Here is an 18,238-nt window from a genome sequence, read left to right as displayed (position 1 = left end):
TTCAAGTTGGATGGAATTTAACACTCCAGGGTGCATCTGATTGCCATTTCAGAGCCTCCAAGACGGTTTCAGGCTCTTATGCAAGGAAGCAGCTCTAGTTCCCTGGCCACTTTCTAGACCCCACATGCACTGGCTTCTCTCACTACCCTGATTGTCCCTGCTGCCCTCTAGAACGTATTTCAAAAGTGGCCATCTTTGTTTTCATTCATTTTATTTTAATTTATTCCTTAATTCTACCTCTCATCCCCTTTTCCTCTCCCTTTCTTTTCTTTCCCTCTACCTCCCTCCCACACCTTAACAATTGGCTGGAATGGTCTGGGCAAAACCACCTCTCCCCTTTGTCCTCCCCCTTTAGTTCTTTATGCCAGTGCTGTTAAATACTGCCTTTTTCCATAACTCCTTTTTTCATACATTTGTTGCAGACTGTAAAAGATGCTTTGGGTGGAAACTTGGTTTACTGAGTCTTTGGTTTATATAATAATTAAGAGCAGAAAATCTTGATATCAAATCTAAAGCTTAAAATGGAGACTTAGTGACTTAAAGAAAATGGAAATTGGGTAGACTTATAAAAATGGAGGTGTTTATTGTCAAGTAAATTCAGTTCCTCGAAGGCATTTCTCCCCTACCACTTTTTAGTATTCCAAGAAAATCTGGTACCCCTCTTTTCTAGTGGCACATTTGGTACCTTTTAGTTTTTCGATTTCTAACTGTTCCACCAACAACACCCCAGCTTAACCCTCAATCTGAATGTGTTTTGAGAGAATGGTTGGGTTTTGTGGTAATTGAGTAGTACAAGGTAGTACATAATTGATTTGGCGCAACTTCCTGCCAGAAGTTGTGTTATTAAGTGTGCTGTGTCTGTCATTCATAAAGTTTGTCTCAAGGCCATAGCTCAGCCATCTCTTCAGCTGATTCCTGGCATTGCATGTCTTCTTTCTGTGGCACAGGAAACTTGCCATTGACCACAGGATTGTAGCTTACTTTCTAAGCTAGCTTCTGATTCATAACTGCTTCCTAATTCTTTTGAGCCTCAGACTCTTCTAAAATATGAAAAATCGGTAGCTCTGATCTAACAGTACAGAGAACAGTTGTATATTGATTCATCTTGGTTTATTTATAAATATTTTACACTGTCCCCTTTGGCCCTACTTCTGTCTTTGAAACAACTCACAATGGAAACAAACAGGACAAGATTTGGCAGGCATTTGAAAATCTCTTTTATTTTTAAATCTACTTGTCTAGCCAAGCAGTCACACATGCTGCTTATGACAGGCAGAATTCTAAGACAGTCCCCAAATTCCTAGCATCTGAGGTGTACACATCTCTCAATTGTATTCAATCAAGCACTAATCTAGATGTTGCTCTAAGTGATTTGAAAATGTAATTAAGGTCACAAATCAGTTAACCTTTAAGGTAGAGAGGTAATTAGGGGGCCTGACCTGATAATCTGAGTCCTGTCAAATCTGGCTGTAACAGTCAGAGATAGAAATGTTGGAGAAGTACGATAGGTATTTGATGCAAGGGAGTATCATCGTGCTGGTTTGGGAAATGGAGGGGGCCATGTGTCAAGTGACTGAGAGCATTCTAAATTATGCCAGCAACCTGAATGAGCTTAGAGGAGGACTTTGAGGTTTGGTGAGTGACATCCTGAGCAGATAAACTAGGCACGCTTTTTATATATGCTGGACTTTTGATTTATAGAATAAGATAATAAATGGGTATTACTTTGAGTCTCTAAGTTTGTGGAAATTTGATCTGCAGCAAAAAGTTAATGCACTGCTTATTTATTTACAAGTAAGCATGCATTAATTGGCACTGGATCAAAATTTTCCATGCAGGATTGTCCAACCTTTTGGCATCTCTAGGCCACATTGGAAGAACAAAAGTTGTCTTGGGTCACACATTAAATGCACAAACACTAACAAAAACTGATGAGCAAAAAAAGGTTTTAAGTAAATTTATGATTTTGTGTTGGGACGCATTCATAGCCGTCCTGGGCCACATGTGGCCTGTGGGCTGCATGTTTGGACACCCCTTTATTGTGACCTCTCTCTTCAGTCTCCCACTTTACTGTGGATTCTGCTCATATCACCGAGGGAGCTGAGGAGAGGGTAGGGCAGGGAAAGCTGTTCATCTGAGCTCCCTAAGCACGTCTGTCCAAGGAGTGCTCCTCCTGCTTCCTGTAGCATGGACTACCAGAACTATAGGACACCCCCTGACACTCTTCCTGAGAACTTCCCTCTCCTCTTGTTACTTCAGACTTCTTTGAAAGCATAAGTAGATGGCCCTTATTGTCTGAGCAACGGTTAATTTCTGTAGGGTGGGGCCCAGGGCCTTTCCTGTTAGAAAGGGCAGGGCAGCCTCAGCAGCACTACAAATCAAGCATTCTGATCCACTCCATGCTTTCAGGTTCCTAGAATCTTTCCAAACTTGTTTCCTTACCCCAGAGTGCTCTCCTGCAGTGGGCCATCTTTCATCCTATCTTCTTGAAGAATCCCCTGGATTACCTGTACATCTTATGCTGTTTTCTTTATCTTAACTAAGATTGATTGCATGGAGGTCACAAGAGAAAAAACATTAGGAACAAATTCATAAGGTGAATGACTGGTTGTCAGTTATCTAACAGGACATTTGAGAGATAAAAGAGCATATTTGTTGAAGAAAGCGTGTAACCTGTGATTTTATTTCTGTTATTCTCCTTGTGTGTCTATATAAAGCTTGAAGAAGAAGAATTTATCTTGCATACTGTCTTTATGCAGCCTCAGATTCCTGCAACATTATGGGCATGGTTGGAGGCCCCAGCTGGATCTGTACCCACTTCCCTAATTGAGTCATGGTTTTGTGACCTGGCCCTCCACCCAACGTGGGATTTATGAGCCTGTTTGCTGAGGGGTTCAGCTCCTAAGAAAGTCTGCACCTGAGGCAGGAGGGGTTTCATACATTGAGGGCTTCTGGGTTTGAGGAGCTTCTGAGGGCACTCACAATCCTTGCTCTGGATACCCTCTGTCTTTCCTGAGGAACCACGCCCTCGTTCCACTTTTGGGATTTTTGCTCGTGACTAGACGGTTAATCCACAGAAAGATGTTGGCCCTTGGGTTGGCTGGGCTGTAAGCCATGAGATACTATTTTCAAGCCCTGTCAGGCACTTGAAAATCTTTGTTTTATTTTTAAATCTACCTGTCTAGCCAAACAGTCACCCAGGCTGCTACGACAGGTAGAATTCTAAGCCAGTACCAAAATTCCTGGCCTCTGAGGTGCACGCATATCTCCCAATTGTAGTCAGTCTAACACTAATCTAGATGTTGCTTCTCTGGGTAGAGCAGAGAATGTCTCCCCTGGAATCCCACCTTGCACAGGCAGTCTGAGCACAATCCTTCCAGGGACTGTGACTACAGCCAACACATCTGCTCCCACTGTTGAAAGAGGTGGTAGCACCTGCCGTGATAAGCTCTCAGAAGGACAGTAGACTTTAGTTTGGGCCTTAGAGGCACCAGAAAACATTTAACCCTAACAACAAAAAAACTTCATGTCAGCACTATAAATTCTCAAACTGATGTACAAAATAAACAGCTGTTTGTGTTGTTTATTAGTGTTGGCTGTTAATGAAAACCTTAAAAACGTGTTAAATGTTTAAAAAGACAACGAAGAGTTTTTTACATAGTTTGTGAAACTTATGTGTATGAACCTGACTTCTTGGTGTATTATGGAAAGAAGACATTGTTATTCTGTTCTAGAAAAGACAAAATGTTTAAAATAATCCAAGCTTGAACAGAAGATAAAGCTGTAGATGAAAATGAGTAAAATGCTGGTGAATTAGATTTTGATGTTGTTTTAGATGATATTGACACCTCATAAAACCTCTCAAGAATTATTTCATCTTCTTTGAAATTTTGGGTTTGGCTCATTATTTTTGTCCATATTCTTCAAATATTTCTACATTTCATGTTCCAAAATATTAACACTTCTAGTTATGGCCTACATACCGGTATTTGTTTTCTATGATTTGTTTCTTCATTTTCCTAATATCTTGTCATATCTCCTTAAGTATATTACATTATGCTTATTCTGTAATTCTTGATTCAAGTTTTCTAGCTTTAGGTCTGCATTATTTAGCCTTTGTTAGATGATACTGTAAGCACAACCAAACCCAAAATCTCAGTGGGATTTAGACTGAATGAGCACTCCTATCTGGGAAATGCCACTTTTCTTGGCAGAGGAAAGAGTGCAAGAAGGCTCTTAAAACTTAATGGTGGGTTTACTTTTGTTCACATGTCATTGGCCAAAGCAAATCATGTGGCCAAGCCTAATGTTACTGAAGTGGAAAAGTGTAACTTCAGAGGTTCAGATAGCAATTTGGAAACAACAGTACAGTATATCATGACATCATACATGGTTTCTGATAGATTGTTCTTCTCACAGATCCTGTTATTTTGAGGTATGACCTTAGGAGCTCCTGTCTTGTAAGGCATATTGAGGAAGGACAGAAGGCCAGACCTTGTTCTTTGTCTCTTGTGAATTTAAAAAGGGAAATGATCCCCACGATGGAGCCCCAGTTCCACACATACAGAGGAAGGGCCCCCCCCCCCAAAAAAAAAAAAAAGAGTTATCTTCTGGAGGGTGGGCCCCTTTTACTATAGACTTCTCCCACTAGGTGAGGGTTCTAGGAACCCATCTGGATCAGTGTACTAGCTAGCATTGTTGTGAGAGGCTGTGTTTGACTTCAGTGAATTTTTTTTTTCAAGACTCTTTGAATGTGTTTGCCCAGTTCACTATGGGTGGTTTATGAGTGTAGCTGCATTGAGTAGTCATCAGTTTTTGACCAAAAACGGTATGACCCCTGTGCCCAACCCTTTCTACTTTTTGTTTTGTTTTGTTTTGTTTTCCCAATGAAAAAAGTCATCAAAGGGAAATGTTTTGCCAACATGGAATAGGTGAAACAAAAAACAGCAGAAACACTAAAAGGCATCAAAACTGACGAGTTCAAAAACTGTTTTGAGGAGTGGAAAAAACATCTCAATAAGTGTATTGCATCAAATGAGTACTTTGAAGGTGACTGAAGTTTAAACATCCAAGAAATACACAATTTTTTATAAATAAATTCCTTTTTTGGAGTCCCCCTCATAGACCACTGAGTATGAGATATACTGATCCTTTGAGAGAATGCAGTTAGTATAGTGTGTTAGAACTTGAACTAGAGCCAGATGGCTAGATTCAGATTTAGTTTCCACGTGTGACTTTGGGCAACTTAAGTAAGTTTCCTGTGCCTCCATATCCCTATCTATAAGATGAGGAAGATAATAGCCCCTAGCACATGAGGCAGGTCTTCCCATATAACTTTGCCAATTTCTCTTCCTAAATTGAAGAGCAGGGATCAATGGAATAGGGAAGAAGAGGACACAATTCCAATTAATAGGAAGGCAGGATGGTATTACAGAAAGAACTAAAAAGATCTGTCCATTCTGTTCCCTGCCTACTTCCTTACTACATTGTAAGGTTCATCCAGGAGGAGACTTGTTTCATTGTATCCCAGGATCTAGCTCAGTGTGTGATGTATAATTGTCACTCAAATATTTGTTGAATGGTAAATGCATTTTTATGTGTAAATTTAAATAGAAACCAATTTAATAAATAGTTTTATACATTTGGATATGTATTTATCTAATTTTAACATTTGATTTTTTAGCAACTAGAATTTATCTTTGGAGCATTTGTGACAATTCTCTTTTGGTTTTTACAGGCCAGTTGGAATGCCAAAAATGGAAAAAGTTTACTTACATAATCCTAGTTCTGAAGAAACTATTACTTTAGTATCAATTTCTGCTACAACGTCACATTTTCATGCATCATTTTTTCAAAATAGGGTAAGTCTCTTATAGCAGATTTCTCTTGAGTTTAAAATTGAAATGTCTAGAATTTTTTATGTGTCATTTTATTTTCCTGTAATTAAAATCCGTTTAAATGTTTCAAATTTGTTCTGGATTTCAGTTTACCCCATTTCCTAAGAATTATCACTTCTGTTAAATACATGTTTTTCTCAACATGAAACAGCTCATCAAGTCAACTTTGAACCTTAAGCCCTCTGAAAAATGTAGTATTACTATGTTCAGTTGATTTTCTTTTCTAATAATAGGTAATTCCTCAGCATGGTGTGAGTGTTCTCTTGCTGCATAATAAATTCCCACAAACATGATGGCGTAAAACGAAACCCACTTATTAGCACATAGTTCCCTAAGTCATAAGTCCAGTGGGTTCTTTGCTCAGGGTATAATAAAGCTGTACTTAAGACGTTGGCTGATCTGAGTCCTTGACTGGATACTTAGGGGGAAATTCGCTTTCACACTCGTTCAAGTTGTTGGCAGAATTCCATTCCTTGTGGTCATAGAATTGAGGTCCCTGATCCTTTGCTAGTTCTTGGCCAGGGACCTCTCTTAGTTTCTTATAGCACCCACGTTCCTTCTTCAAGCCAGCAATGGTGTATCACCTCTCCCTCATACCTTCAGATATCTTTGACTTCCTCGGCCACCAGTGGAGAAAATTCTGCTTTAATCATGTCATTAGGTCATGATAACCTAGATAGTCTCCTTTTTGATTAAACAGAGTGAATTGATATAACCTCAATTACATCTACAAAATCCCTTTCACAGGTGTTATATCTCCTCATATTGAGGGTCTCAGAAATTAGGGCAAGAAGTTTGGGGGTTACTTTAGGGTTCTGCCTACCACAAGTACCCTCTATAATTTTACTTAAAATCATTTTTTGTAGATAGTATGCAAACTTGTTATTAAAAATATAATTTTTATCTGACAAAAAATTGGGTCTTAATAAATTTTGAAATTGAGAGAATTCATTAAACCTTAATGTATAGGCTTCCAAAATAATTAGCTAAATAGGAAATATTGGAGTGAAGTAAATGAATGTATCCTAATTTCATCTTCCCAGCAATATGACTAAATAGCTAAGGAGGTATTTTAGCATATAAAATTATATGTAATTTAGATTTTTACATTTCTCTTTTCTAAAACCCTGTTTCATTACATGTCATAAACAAACAACTCTAGAGTAAAGATATGACATACAATACTGGCTTTTTAAATTTAAAAGTATTCTATAAACAAGGAATTGAGAAGTCAGCATATTAATTTGATAATAAACATTTTTATTTTTGTGGTTTTCATGGAGAACATTCCTTTTTAAAATTTATGTTTAATTATGGTGACATAAAATATGTAAGTTTCAGGTATATAACAGTGATTAGATATTTACATACTTTACAAAGTGATCCTCCCCATAAGTCTAATATCCATCTGACATACATAGTACAATATTAATAACTATATTCCCTGTGCTATACTTATATCCCTGTGACTATTTTTATAACTGGCAATTTGTACATCTTAATCACTTCACCTTTTAATGCCACTTCCCCCTCCCCCAGTCTGACAACCATCAGTTTGTTCTCTGTATCTATGAGTTTGCTTCTGTTTGGTTTGTTCATTTGTTCTGTTTTTTAGATTCCACATCTAAGTGAAATCACATGGTGTTTGTCTTTCTCTGCCTGGCTTTTTCACTTGGCATAATCCCCTCTAGGTCCATTCCACACTGTTACGGATGGCAAGATTTCGTTCTTTTTATGGCTAAATAATAGTTCATCCTGTGTGGATATGTATATATGTATATCTTCTTTATTCTTTCATCTATCAACATGGCTAGGTTGCTGCTATATTTTCACTACTGTAAATAATGCTACAAGGAACATAGGATACATATATCTTAAGTTAATGTTTTCTATTTCTTTGGAAAAATACTCAGAAGTGGGATTGCTGGGTTATATGGTAATTCCATTTTTAATATTTTGAGGAATCTCCATAGTGTTTTTCATAGTGGCTGCACCAATTTGCAATTCTACTAGCAGTTCATGAGGGTTCTCTTTTCTCCACATCCTCACCAACAGTGTTGTTTGTTGCCTTATTGATGACAGCTATTCTGACAGGCATGAGGTGATATCTCACTGTGGTTTTGATTTGCATTTCCCTAATGATTGTGATGTCAAGCATCTTTTTATGTGTCTGTTGGCCATCTGTGTATCTTCTTTGGAGAAATGTCTATTCATGTTCTCTGCCCATTTTTTAATTGGATTATTTGGATTTAATTCATGTTCTCTGCCCATTTAATTGGATTATGTTGAGTTGTATGAGTTTTTTGTGTATTTTGGATATTGACTCCTTATGGATAAATCATTTGCAAATATTGTCTTCCATTCAGTAGGTTGCCTTTTTGTTTTTGTTAATGGTTTCTTTCATGTTGCAAAAGCTTTTAGTTTGATATTGTCCAGTTTGTTTATTTTTACTTTTGTTGTTTTTGTCCAAGGAGATTGTCCAAAAAAAATATTGCTAAGACCCATGTTAAGGAGTTTCTGCCTGTTTTCTTCTAGTTTTATAATTTCATTTCTTACACTTAAGCCTTTAATTCATTTTGAGGGTTTTTTTTTATGGTGTAAGAAAATTGTTTCTTTTTTTTTTTTTTTTGCATGTGTCTTTTAAGTTTTCCCAACACCATTTATTATATACTCCCCATTGTATATTCTTGTTTCCTTGTCATAGATTAACTATAAGCATGGGTTTATTTCTGGGCTCTCTATTCTTTTCCATTGATCTTCGTCTGTTTTTGTGCCAGTACCATAGTTTTGTACAACAGTTTGAAATCGGGGAGCATGATACTTCCAACTTTGTTCTTTCTCAAGATTTCTTTGGCTATTCAGGGCCTTTTGTGGTTCTATATAAATTTTAGGATTGTTTATTTTAGTTCTGTGAAAAATGCCATTGGTATTTTGATAGTGATTGCATTATATATGTAGATCACTTTGGGTAGTATGGACATTTTAACAATATTCTTTCAATCCATAAGCATGGTATATCCTTCCATTAATGTGTGTCTTCATGAGTTTCTTTCATCAGTATCTCCTAGTTACAGAGTAGAGATGTTTTTCCTCCTCAGTTAAATGTCTTCCTAGGTATTTTGTTCTTTTTGATGCCATTGTAAATGGGATTGTTCTCTTAATTTCCCCTTCTGATCATTCAGTATTAGTTTAGAAACCATAACAAATTTCTGTATATTAATTTTCTATTTTCCAACTTTACTGAATTCATTGATTCTGATAGTTTTTGGTGGAATCTTTATCTACATATAGTATCTGCAAATAACGTGTTTACTTTTTCCTTTTCAATTTCGGTGATCTTTATTTCTTTTTCTTGCCTGTTGCTATGGCTAGGATTTCCAATACAACGTTGAATAAAACTAGTGAGAGTGGACATCCTGATCTTAGAAAAAAACCTTTCAACTTTTTACCATTGAGTATAATGTTAGCTGTAGGCTTGTCATATTATGACCTTTATTATATTAGGGTATGTTCCTTCTATACCCCCTTTGTTTGGAATATTTTTAATTTTTAATTTTTATTATAAATGGATCTCGGATTTTGTCAGATGCTTTTTCTGCATCTGTTGACATGGTCATGTGATTTTTGTCCTTCATTTTGTTTATGTAGTTATTTTGTGGATTGATTTGTTGATATTGAACCATCCTTGGGTTTATGAGATAAATCCCTCTTGATCATGGTATGCAATCTTTTTAATGTATTGCTGAATTTGGTTTGCTAATATTTTATTAAGGATTTTGACATCTGTGTTTATCAGGGATATGTGTTATGTAATTTTATTTGTAATATCTTTGGTTTTGGTATCAGGATAATGCTAGCCTCATTTAGTATCAGGAAATCCTAGCCATAGCAACAGATAAGAAAAAGAAATAAAGAGCATCCAAATTGAAAAGGAAGAAGTCAACATGTTATTTGCAGATACTATATGTAGATAAAGATTCCCCCCAAAACTACTAGAATAAATACGTTTGGAAGCTTTCCCTCTTCAGTTTTTTTTTTAAATAGTTTGAGAAGGATAGGTATTCATTCTTCTTTGAATACTTCATAGAATTCATTTGTGAAGCTGTCTGGTCCTGGAAACATCTGTTCACTAAAATATTTATTGAAATAGGCCTGGTTGGTGTGGCTCAGTGGATTTTTGAGCACCAGCCTGTTAACCAAAAGGTCAGCAGTTCGATACCCAATCAGGACATATGCCTAGGTTGCCAGCCAGGTCCCCAGTAGGGGGCGTGAAAGAGGCACATTGATGTTTCTCTTCCTCTCTTTCTCCCTTCCTTACACTCTCTCTAAAAGTAAAATAAATATTAAAAAAATAAAGTATTTCTTAAATTTCCTTTGAGTTATTCCTTGTTTTCACCTAAAAGCTGTTTTTATAGTTTTTTATAATTACATAAAATTTTTTAAAGCAATAGTTCTCTCAAGTCATTTTCTATCTTTAAGTTTCTTTACTTGAAAGCTGTTTTTGCAATTTTTATGAATGAGCTAATGGTCTCAAATAATAGAATCCCAATGCTGGGGGAGACCTGTGTACTCATTTAGTCGGCACCGTTATTATAGCAACAAAAAGCTAAATCAAAGAGGGGCTGGCCCTGGTAATACAGGGTAATACAGTTAGTGACACTAGCCAAGGTCTAAGTCTTCTATTGGCCTTACCCAGTGACTTGGGTCATATAAAGCTCCAGTTTGCAGCATATACACTACAGCTTGTATACAGAGATGCACATATAGATGAATGGAACCACCCTGCTCTCAGGCATTCAGACATGTTAGGTTAAAGGTAAAATAGTGAAGTGAAAATAGCAACAGTTTTAAAATAATTCATAACTCCACTACAGATTGTATTTTTAACTTGTTAATGGTCTATGCTAATTCAAGCAACGTTTTGTTGTTTCGAAACTTATTTAGGCTTCACCCATATGAAAGGGTAGGGTTTTTGCTTTTTCCACGATACAGTCACAATACAGAAAATAGACCAAGAGTTCTAAACACAGATTATTACAGGAGCCTACTTGTTAAGTAGGCAATACAAACAAGAGAAGCAGGCCAGGTGGAGTCAGAGGACCTGGAGCAAGCACATGATCCATCCATAGAGATCAGTCACCAGGTGGCTCCAGCCAGTGGTTGCCATGTAAGGGTGTTAAGCACACGTGCAATTCTTTGGGTTTTCAAAAAAAAGTAAGTAATAGTCATTTTTATATTATATCCCAATTTTTATGTATTGAGAATGAATTCATCTTTAGAAAGACAGATAGTGTGGACCAAACAAAACAAACCAAAGGTCACCAATTTGACAGTTCTGCACTAGACTCTCTTAGGGACTGACTTATACTCATGAATCTTATGCAAAGAGAATAGTTTTCCTGAAAATTCTTAAAAATATAAACTAACTGTGTATGTAGTCAAAGGACAAGTTAAAAAAACAACCTGTTTTTCATTCCTCAGGAGATGAAATTAAACAGTAAAATATAATCTATACCTATAAAAATCTACCTTTAGGTAATCTAGGTTTAGTTTCAAAGGAGATAGACAAAATCTGTGCTGTCTTCTCTTTCTTATTATTATTATTGCTTTCCATCTTTATTCCCTCAGTAAGTACTGATCCCAGAAGCTCCAGGAGTAGAGATGGAATGAAGTCTTGGAGGAAGAACTCATCATGTTTCCCCTCCACCTCAATTTTATGCAATATTAAGATCCGTTAGGAGAAAATGAAGAAAATTTCTCATGTCCAGGAGAGCAAATCCTTTCCTTATATTATGACTCTGAGTGCCTCTGTTACCTTCATAATTTCTACTCAAACCTTAATTTCTTCGAGAATGAAACATTTTCTGTAATTAACTGAAGTTTTTGATTATTAACCAATGTCATCTCTACATTAACCAACCAGAAAAGCATAATTATTGTTTAAAAGGCCTTCTAACACACCTAAATAATCCTCCTTACTAAGGTTTTGGTTTTTAAGATCACCTGGAAATTGAGAAGAAAAACATAATTATTTATAACCATCTGCTAATTAAGTATGTCTTATTAATCATAATTAAAAATTATATTAAGACTGAAATGTAGGCCTATTTTATCTTTCATGGCTATATTGTATATTGGCCATAAAATATGTAATACATGTTTTGTGTCAAAGAATACAGGTTTTTAATACTCTATAAATATAGTCAAATTTTTATTACATAAGATTGTAAAAATGGAATACCTTACACACATGGGTAAGCAAACAAAAATTGTTTTTTCTTTGATTATTTAGAACCTTTTGATTGGTTATATTTTCAGATAAACTGAAGATTAACTAGGATAATATTTGTTTCAATCTATGACTAAAATTAAAATGTTTTGGCCAACTTATTTTAATCCAGGTTGAATTCTGATATCCATGCATTTTATTGGGAATTGAACAAAATATGATATTAACAGTGATATAGAATATTATGCAGACAATAAAAAGTGAATTAGATCTGTTCTGCCAATATGGAATGATGTGTTATATATGTTCATATGTAATAAAGCACATTGTAGAGTAGAATATGATACCCTTTTTATAAAAGGCAGAAAGCCTGTTTATATTTAGATATATTAAGAATAGCCAGAGTATTGTACAGGTCAGTAATACACAGGATTACTGGATAACCTGAGAAGGATGAGAATGGAGAAAGGTTGGTGGCATTAACCTCATACATCTTTACAGTACATCTAAGCTAAGAGAAATAAGCACTTAACTACTTTTGTAATTTAGAACATGTAAGAAATTATAAATTAAAAAGTAGTTTGCTACCTGTGTGGAAGTAGGAATTAATTAATTCGAGTACCTCCTAGGTTCCACACACTTGGGATACCTTGTGATTCATCAGTGAACAATGGAGATTCTTCTTATGATACTTAGACACTTACCTCTGGGAGATGAGGGGTAGGCTGACATCAGCAGCATAGGGGAGGCAAGAATAATAAATAAATACTTATTAGAAGATGTTAGTTGATGATACAGATTGAGAAAAGAGGGATTAGCACAGTGGGGATATGGTTCAATTTTTAACTTTTTTATTTTAATGGAGATATAGTTGACATATAACATTAGGTAAACTTAGGGTATACAGCACCTTGAATTGATAAATTTATATATTGCAACATGATTACCGCCATAGGGTTAGCTAACAGGCCTCTACCACTATATAATAAACTGTGTGTGGGTGGGTGGTGGGACCATTAAGATCTAGTCTTAGGGACTTTGCAGTTTATACTATAGTACTATTGTTTGTAATAACTATTCTCTGCATTAGATCTCCAGAACTTATTTATTTACTCGTTACATATGTGTACTCTTAAACAACATATATTCCCTCCCCCAATTCCTGGTAAGCACAATTTACTGTTTTTACAAGTTCAGCTTTTTTAGATTCGACACGTAAGTGGTAAAGTATTTGTCTTTCTGTGTCTCTGTCTGACTTATCTAACTTAGCATGATGTTCTCAAGGTTCATCCATGTTGTCACAAATGGTGGGATTTCCTCTTTAATGCTTGAATAATATTCCATTGTGTGTGTGTGGGGGGGGTGTTATCCACTCATCAGTTAATGAACACTTAGTTGTTTCCATCTTGACTACTGTGAATAATGTTGCAATAAACATGGGTGTGCATGTATCTCTCTTACATCCTATTTTCATTTCTTTTGGATGTATACCTAGAAGTGAGATTACTGGATAATATGATAGTTCTTTTTAAATAGTTTGAGGACTCTCCATACTGTTTTCTGTAGTAGCTGTACCAGTTTACATTCTCACCAACAATGTACAAGGATTCCCTTATCCCCATATTTTCCACAAGTTATCTCTTCTTAATAATATCCATTTTAACAAAGGTTAGGTGATACCTCATTACGGTTCTGATTTGCATTTTCCTTATGATTAGTGATGTTGAGCTTTTTATTTTTTTTATCTTTACCTAAGGACATTTTTTTTTCATTGCTTTTAAAGAGAAAGAAAGGGATAGGGAGAAACATAGATGTGAGAGAGTAGCATCAATTAGTTACCTCTCATACTCATCTGGACCAGAGATTACATTTGTCCGTGTCTGGACCAGGGATTGAACCTGCAACCTAGACATGTGCCTGACCAGTTATCAAACCCTCAACCAGTTAGGACATGGTGCTCCAACTAACTGAGCCACACCAGCCAGGGCGAGCATCTTTTCATATCCCTGTTGGCCATTTGTATATTTTCTTTGGGAAAAAAAAATGTCTGTTTAGATCTTCTGCCCATTTTTTATTCAGATCGCTTGTCTGTTGTTGTATGACATTTTATGTGTTTTGGAAACTAACCCCTTATCAGATAATGTGGTTTGTAGATATTTCTTCCTATTCTGTGGGTAGCCTCTTCATTTTATTGATCATTTCCTTTGCTGCACAGAAGCTTTTTAGTTCCATAGCCCTACTTGTTGAATTTTGCTTTTGTTGCTTGTTTTTTTTGGTGTCACATCAAAAAAAATATTTTCCCAGACTAGTGTGAAAGAGCTTCTTTCCTGTGTTTTCTTTTAGGAGTTGTACAGTATCAGGTTATGTTTGTCTTAATTCATCTAAATTTTGTAAGTGGTGTAAGATAGGGTTCCAGTTTTATTTTTTGGCCTGCAGTTATCTAGGTTTTCCAACACCATTGGTTGAGATTATCTCTCCATGGAGTATTCTTGCCCCCTTTGTCAAATATTAGTTGACCATATATGCAGGGGATTATTTTGGGGCTTCTGTTCTGTTCATTTGCTCTGTATGTCTGTTTTTATACCAGTACCATACTGTTTTAATTACTGCAACCTTGTAGTGTAGTTTGAAAGCAGGAGCATGATACCTCTGGCATTGTTGTTCTTTCTCATAACTGCTTTGGATATCTGGAGTCTGTTGTGGTTCCAAACAGACTCAGTGATATTATTATTTACTTTGTTTAGTGATTTTGTTGTCTTTAAGTAGAATTGAGTTTATTGTTGCCTACCAAGAGTTAAACCCAAACATTCAGTTACTTGGCCTTGCTCCAGGGAACATGCAAACTGACACCATATACTTTCAGTATAATCAGCGTAAATGCAGTGCATCACCCATTTTGGTGTACAGTGATGCACTGCATTATGATGTTTTGTTCAATGATGGATCACATATATAAAGGTGGTCCCATACATTATAATGGGGCTGAAAAATTACTATCACATAGTGACATTGTAGCTGTGAGAAAATCATAGCACAATGCATTACCGTTTTCTTCTTTCTTGGTCTTTCCAAAGCAGTGCTGTTGGTGAGAAATGCCTCAGGGCACTCACCTGGGCATGGTGAGCTTCCCATAGACATCTCTCCTTTCTATACTAATGTTATTACTGGACCACCCCATGATTCTTTCTTTGATTGCAAGATGCCCTTCAGCAAGATCATTGGGAAACTGAAGAGAAATGAGTATATTACTGACAGGCCAGTAATACAAGGCTTGCCTGGGAGAGGGCAGCAGAGGCCTGGTGAGAATTCTGCTTTTATTGGGGTTGAGAGTGGGGGTTCATCTTTAACAGTGAATTTAAAACATCATACAAGTGGGCACAAAACATCTTAAGAGTAGGGAGTTAAAGTAAAGGAAGAAAAAAACCAAGTAGCTCAAATGGTCAATTAATCTAAATTGACCAGGAAGGGTCTCTAAAACAAAGGAGCAGCAATCACTGAGGGGAGGTGGCATGCTTCTTTATCAGGTCGTGTGTCTGGCATTGCTTTTGTTGGCTTTGAAATGGATGCCTCTGCCATCAAAGCTTAAGTCAGGCATTGCATTAAAAAAGAAAAGCCAATTGTTGGGGCTCACAGTACAGTTAACTTGTTGTGGTGATGCTAATATAAACAAACCTACTGCTCCCATCCTATGAAAGTATAGCACATACAATCACAATAGTAGGCTGTACTGTCTAGGTCTGTGTAAGTGCACTCTCCAATGTTTACACAACAAAAGCCTAACCACACATTTCTCAGGATGTATCCCCTAATTAATCTGCATGTGACTGTAGAGTTGTCAGTTTTGACAAAGTCATGTAATCAACAATTCAAGTCTCTGATTATAGCCTATTCTAGAAGGTTATATAAATGAAACTATGCAGTATAGAGCTTTTTGTGTCTGTTGTCTTTCATTTCAAATTGATCCAACTAGTTGGGTGTTTCAGTTCTTTGTACCAGTTTTTTGCTGGGTAATAACTTCATTAGAAGGCAGCATTGCAGTTTATTTATCCATTCAACAGTTAAAGATATCTGGGTTGTTTCCAGTTGAGAGTTATAATAAATAAAATTAATATAAAAATTTATGTATAGATTTTTGTATGAACAAATTTTTATTTCCCTTACACAAATACTTAGGAGCAGAATTTTTGGTTGTGAGATATATAAATAAATAAATAAATAAATAAATAAATAAATAAATAAATAAATATATATATATATATATATATATTTAACAGTTCTTCATAGTAACTACTATTTTGCATTCCCACCAGAAATGTCTGAAAGTTCCAGTTGCTCAACATCCTTATTAGCTCTCTACTGTTAGGTTTGCATTTCTTTTTCTCTTTACCTTAGTTAGTCTGGTAGGTGTACAGTATTCTTTTTTATTTTAATTTACATTCACTAATGACAAATGATTGTTGAGCATCTTTTCATTAACAAAGTCCTTTATTACCTGTGTGATTGACATAAATCTTTCCTTTCAGGCTGTATCATGTCTTTTTGGTCTCTTATAAAATCTTTCAAAGAATAGAAGTCATTAATTTCCATAAAGTCCAGTTTATCAAGTTTTTGTTTTATGGGTCATGCTTTTAGAGATGTAGCTAAGGACTCTTTGCCCAAACCAAGGTCAAGATCTTCTCCAATTTTTCTTCCAGAAGTTTAATAGTTTGAGATTTTACATTTAGGTCTATGATCCATTTTGAGTTAACATTTGGAGATGGTATGATGAGATACGGATCAAGAGTCATTTTCTTTGTTTTGCACATGAATGTATAGTTGCTTTTGCACCGTGGATTGAAAAGACTGCCTCTTCTCATTGAAATCCCTCTACATTTTGTCAAAAATCAATTGACCTTGTATGTGTTGGTCTGTTCCCTAGACTCCATTATGAGCTTTCACCAGTACCTCACTGTCGTGATTATTGTAGCTTTTTAGTAATTCCTAGAATCAGGTAGTGCATGTGCTCCAGTCTTGTTTTTCTTTTTCAAAATTGTATTGCTCTTCTTATTCCCTTTCCTTGCCATCTAAATTTTATAATCAGCTGATCAATTTATTTTTTAAAAATCTTGCTGAGATATTTTATTTTGAATTACCCTTAAATGTACAGAAAAGTAAGTACAGATAGTTTTCATATGTCCTTCACGCACTTTCTCTTAATGCTGACATCTTATATAAACATAGTACAATTATCAAAACCAGGAAATTAACATTTGTACAGTACTGTTAACTAAAAAACTTAGGAATTTCATTAGTTTTTGTATAAATGTACTTTTTCTGTTCTAGGGTCCTATTTCACATTGCATTTTGTTATTTCTCAGACAGAAATTTTTGTTTCAATTGTATTGGACATAGAAATCAGTTTGGGGAGAATTAATATCTTTACAACATTGAGTCTTCTGACCTATGAACATAGTATTAGCTCTTCATTTTTTAAAGTCTTTCATTATTTTCAACAAAGTGTTGTAGTTTTTAGTTTATAGAATTTACATGTTATTAGATGTATACCTCAATATTTCTTTGTGTATGGGCACATGTTATTGTAAATAATACCTTTTTAAACATTAGAATTCCAGTGTTAATTGCTAGGATAAGGAAATAAAATTGAACGTTATACGTGCACCTTTATTCCTGCAACATTGTTACATGTTTTCATTAGTTCTAAGAGCATTTTTAAGACATTTTGGGGATTCTTTCTGAAGATAGCCATGTTGTCTGAATGATGACAGATTTTTCTTCTTTTTTTTTTAAGATTTTGTTTATTTTATTTTTAGATACAGAAGGAGAGAGGGAGAGAAACATCAGTGTGTGGTTGCCTCTTGTGTGCCCCTTACTGGGAACCTGGCCTGCAACCCAGGCATGTACCCTGACTGGGAATCGAACCAGTGACCCTTTGGTTTGCAGCCCACACTAGGGCACAATAGCTTTTCTTTCTGTCTAATGGGTATGCCTTTTATTTCTTGCTTTATTGCACTGGTATTACTTTCAATACAATGTTGAACAGCTGTTATGAGAGAGGACATCATCGCTTTGTTTCAGATTTGGGAAAGAAAACATCCAAGCATGCAATCATTTG

General features: G+C 35.7%; 1 protein-coding gene across 2 annotated transcripts in view; it reads left to right on the top strand.

Annotated features, from left to right (window-relative positions):
- The window catches only part of TMEM131 (transmembrane protein 131), a 221,560-nt gene that overhangs the window by 87,814 nt on the left and 115,508 nt on the right, over positions 1-18,238 (top strand). For both annotated transcript variants that reach the window (XM_045827146.1, XM_045827145.1), the window contains exon 5: positions 5,738-5,861. In XM_045827146.1, the coding sequence (XP_045683102.1) occupies positions 5,738-5,861 (124 nt within the window). The remainder of the gene's footprint in view (positions 1-5,737; positions 5,862-18,238) is intronic.

Source organism: Phyllostomus hastatus, unplaced genomic scaffold (assembly GCF_019186645.2).
Source record: "Phyllostomus hastatus isolate PE091 unplaced genomic scaffold, TTU_PhHast_1.1 phas_scaffold_78, whole genome shotgun sequence".
Lineage (NCBI taxonomy): Eukaryota > Metazoa > Chordata > Mammalia > Chiroptera > Phyllostomidae > Phyllostomus > Phyllostomus hastatus.
This window is presented reverse-complemented; position numbering and strand designations above follow the sequence as displayed.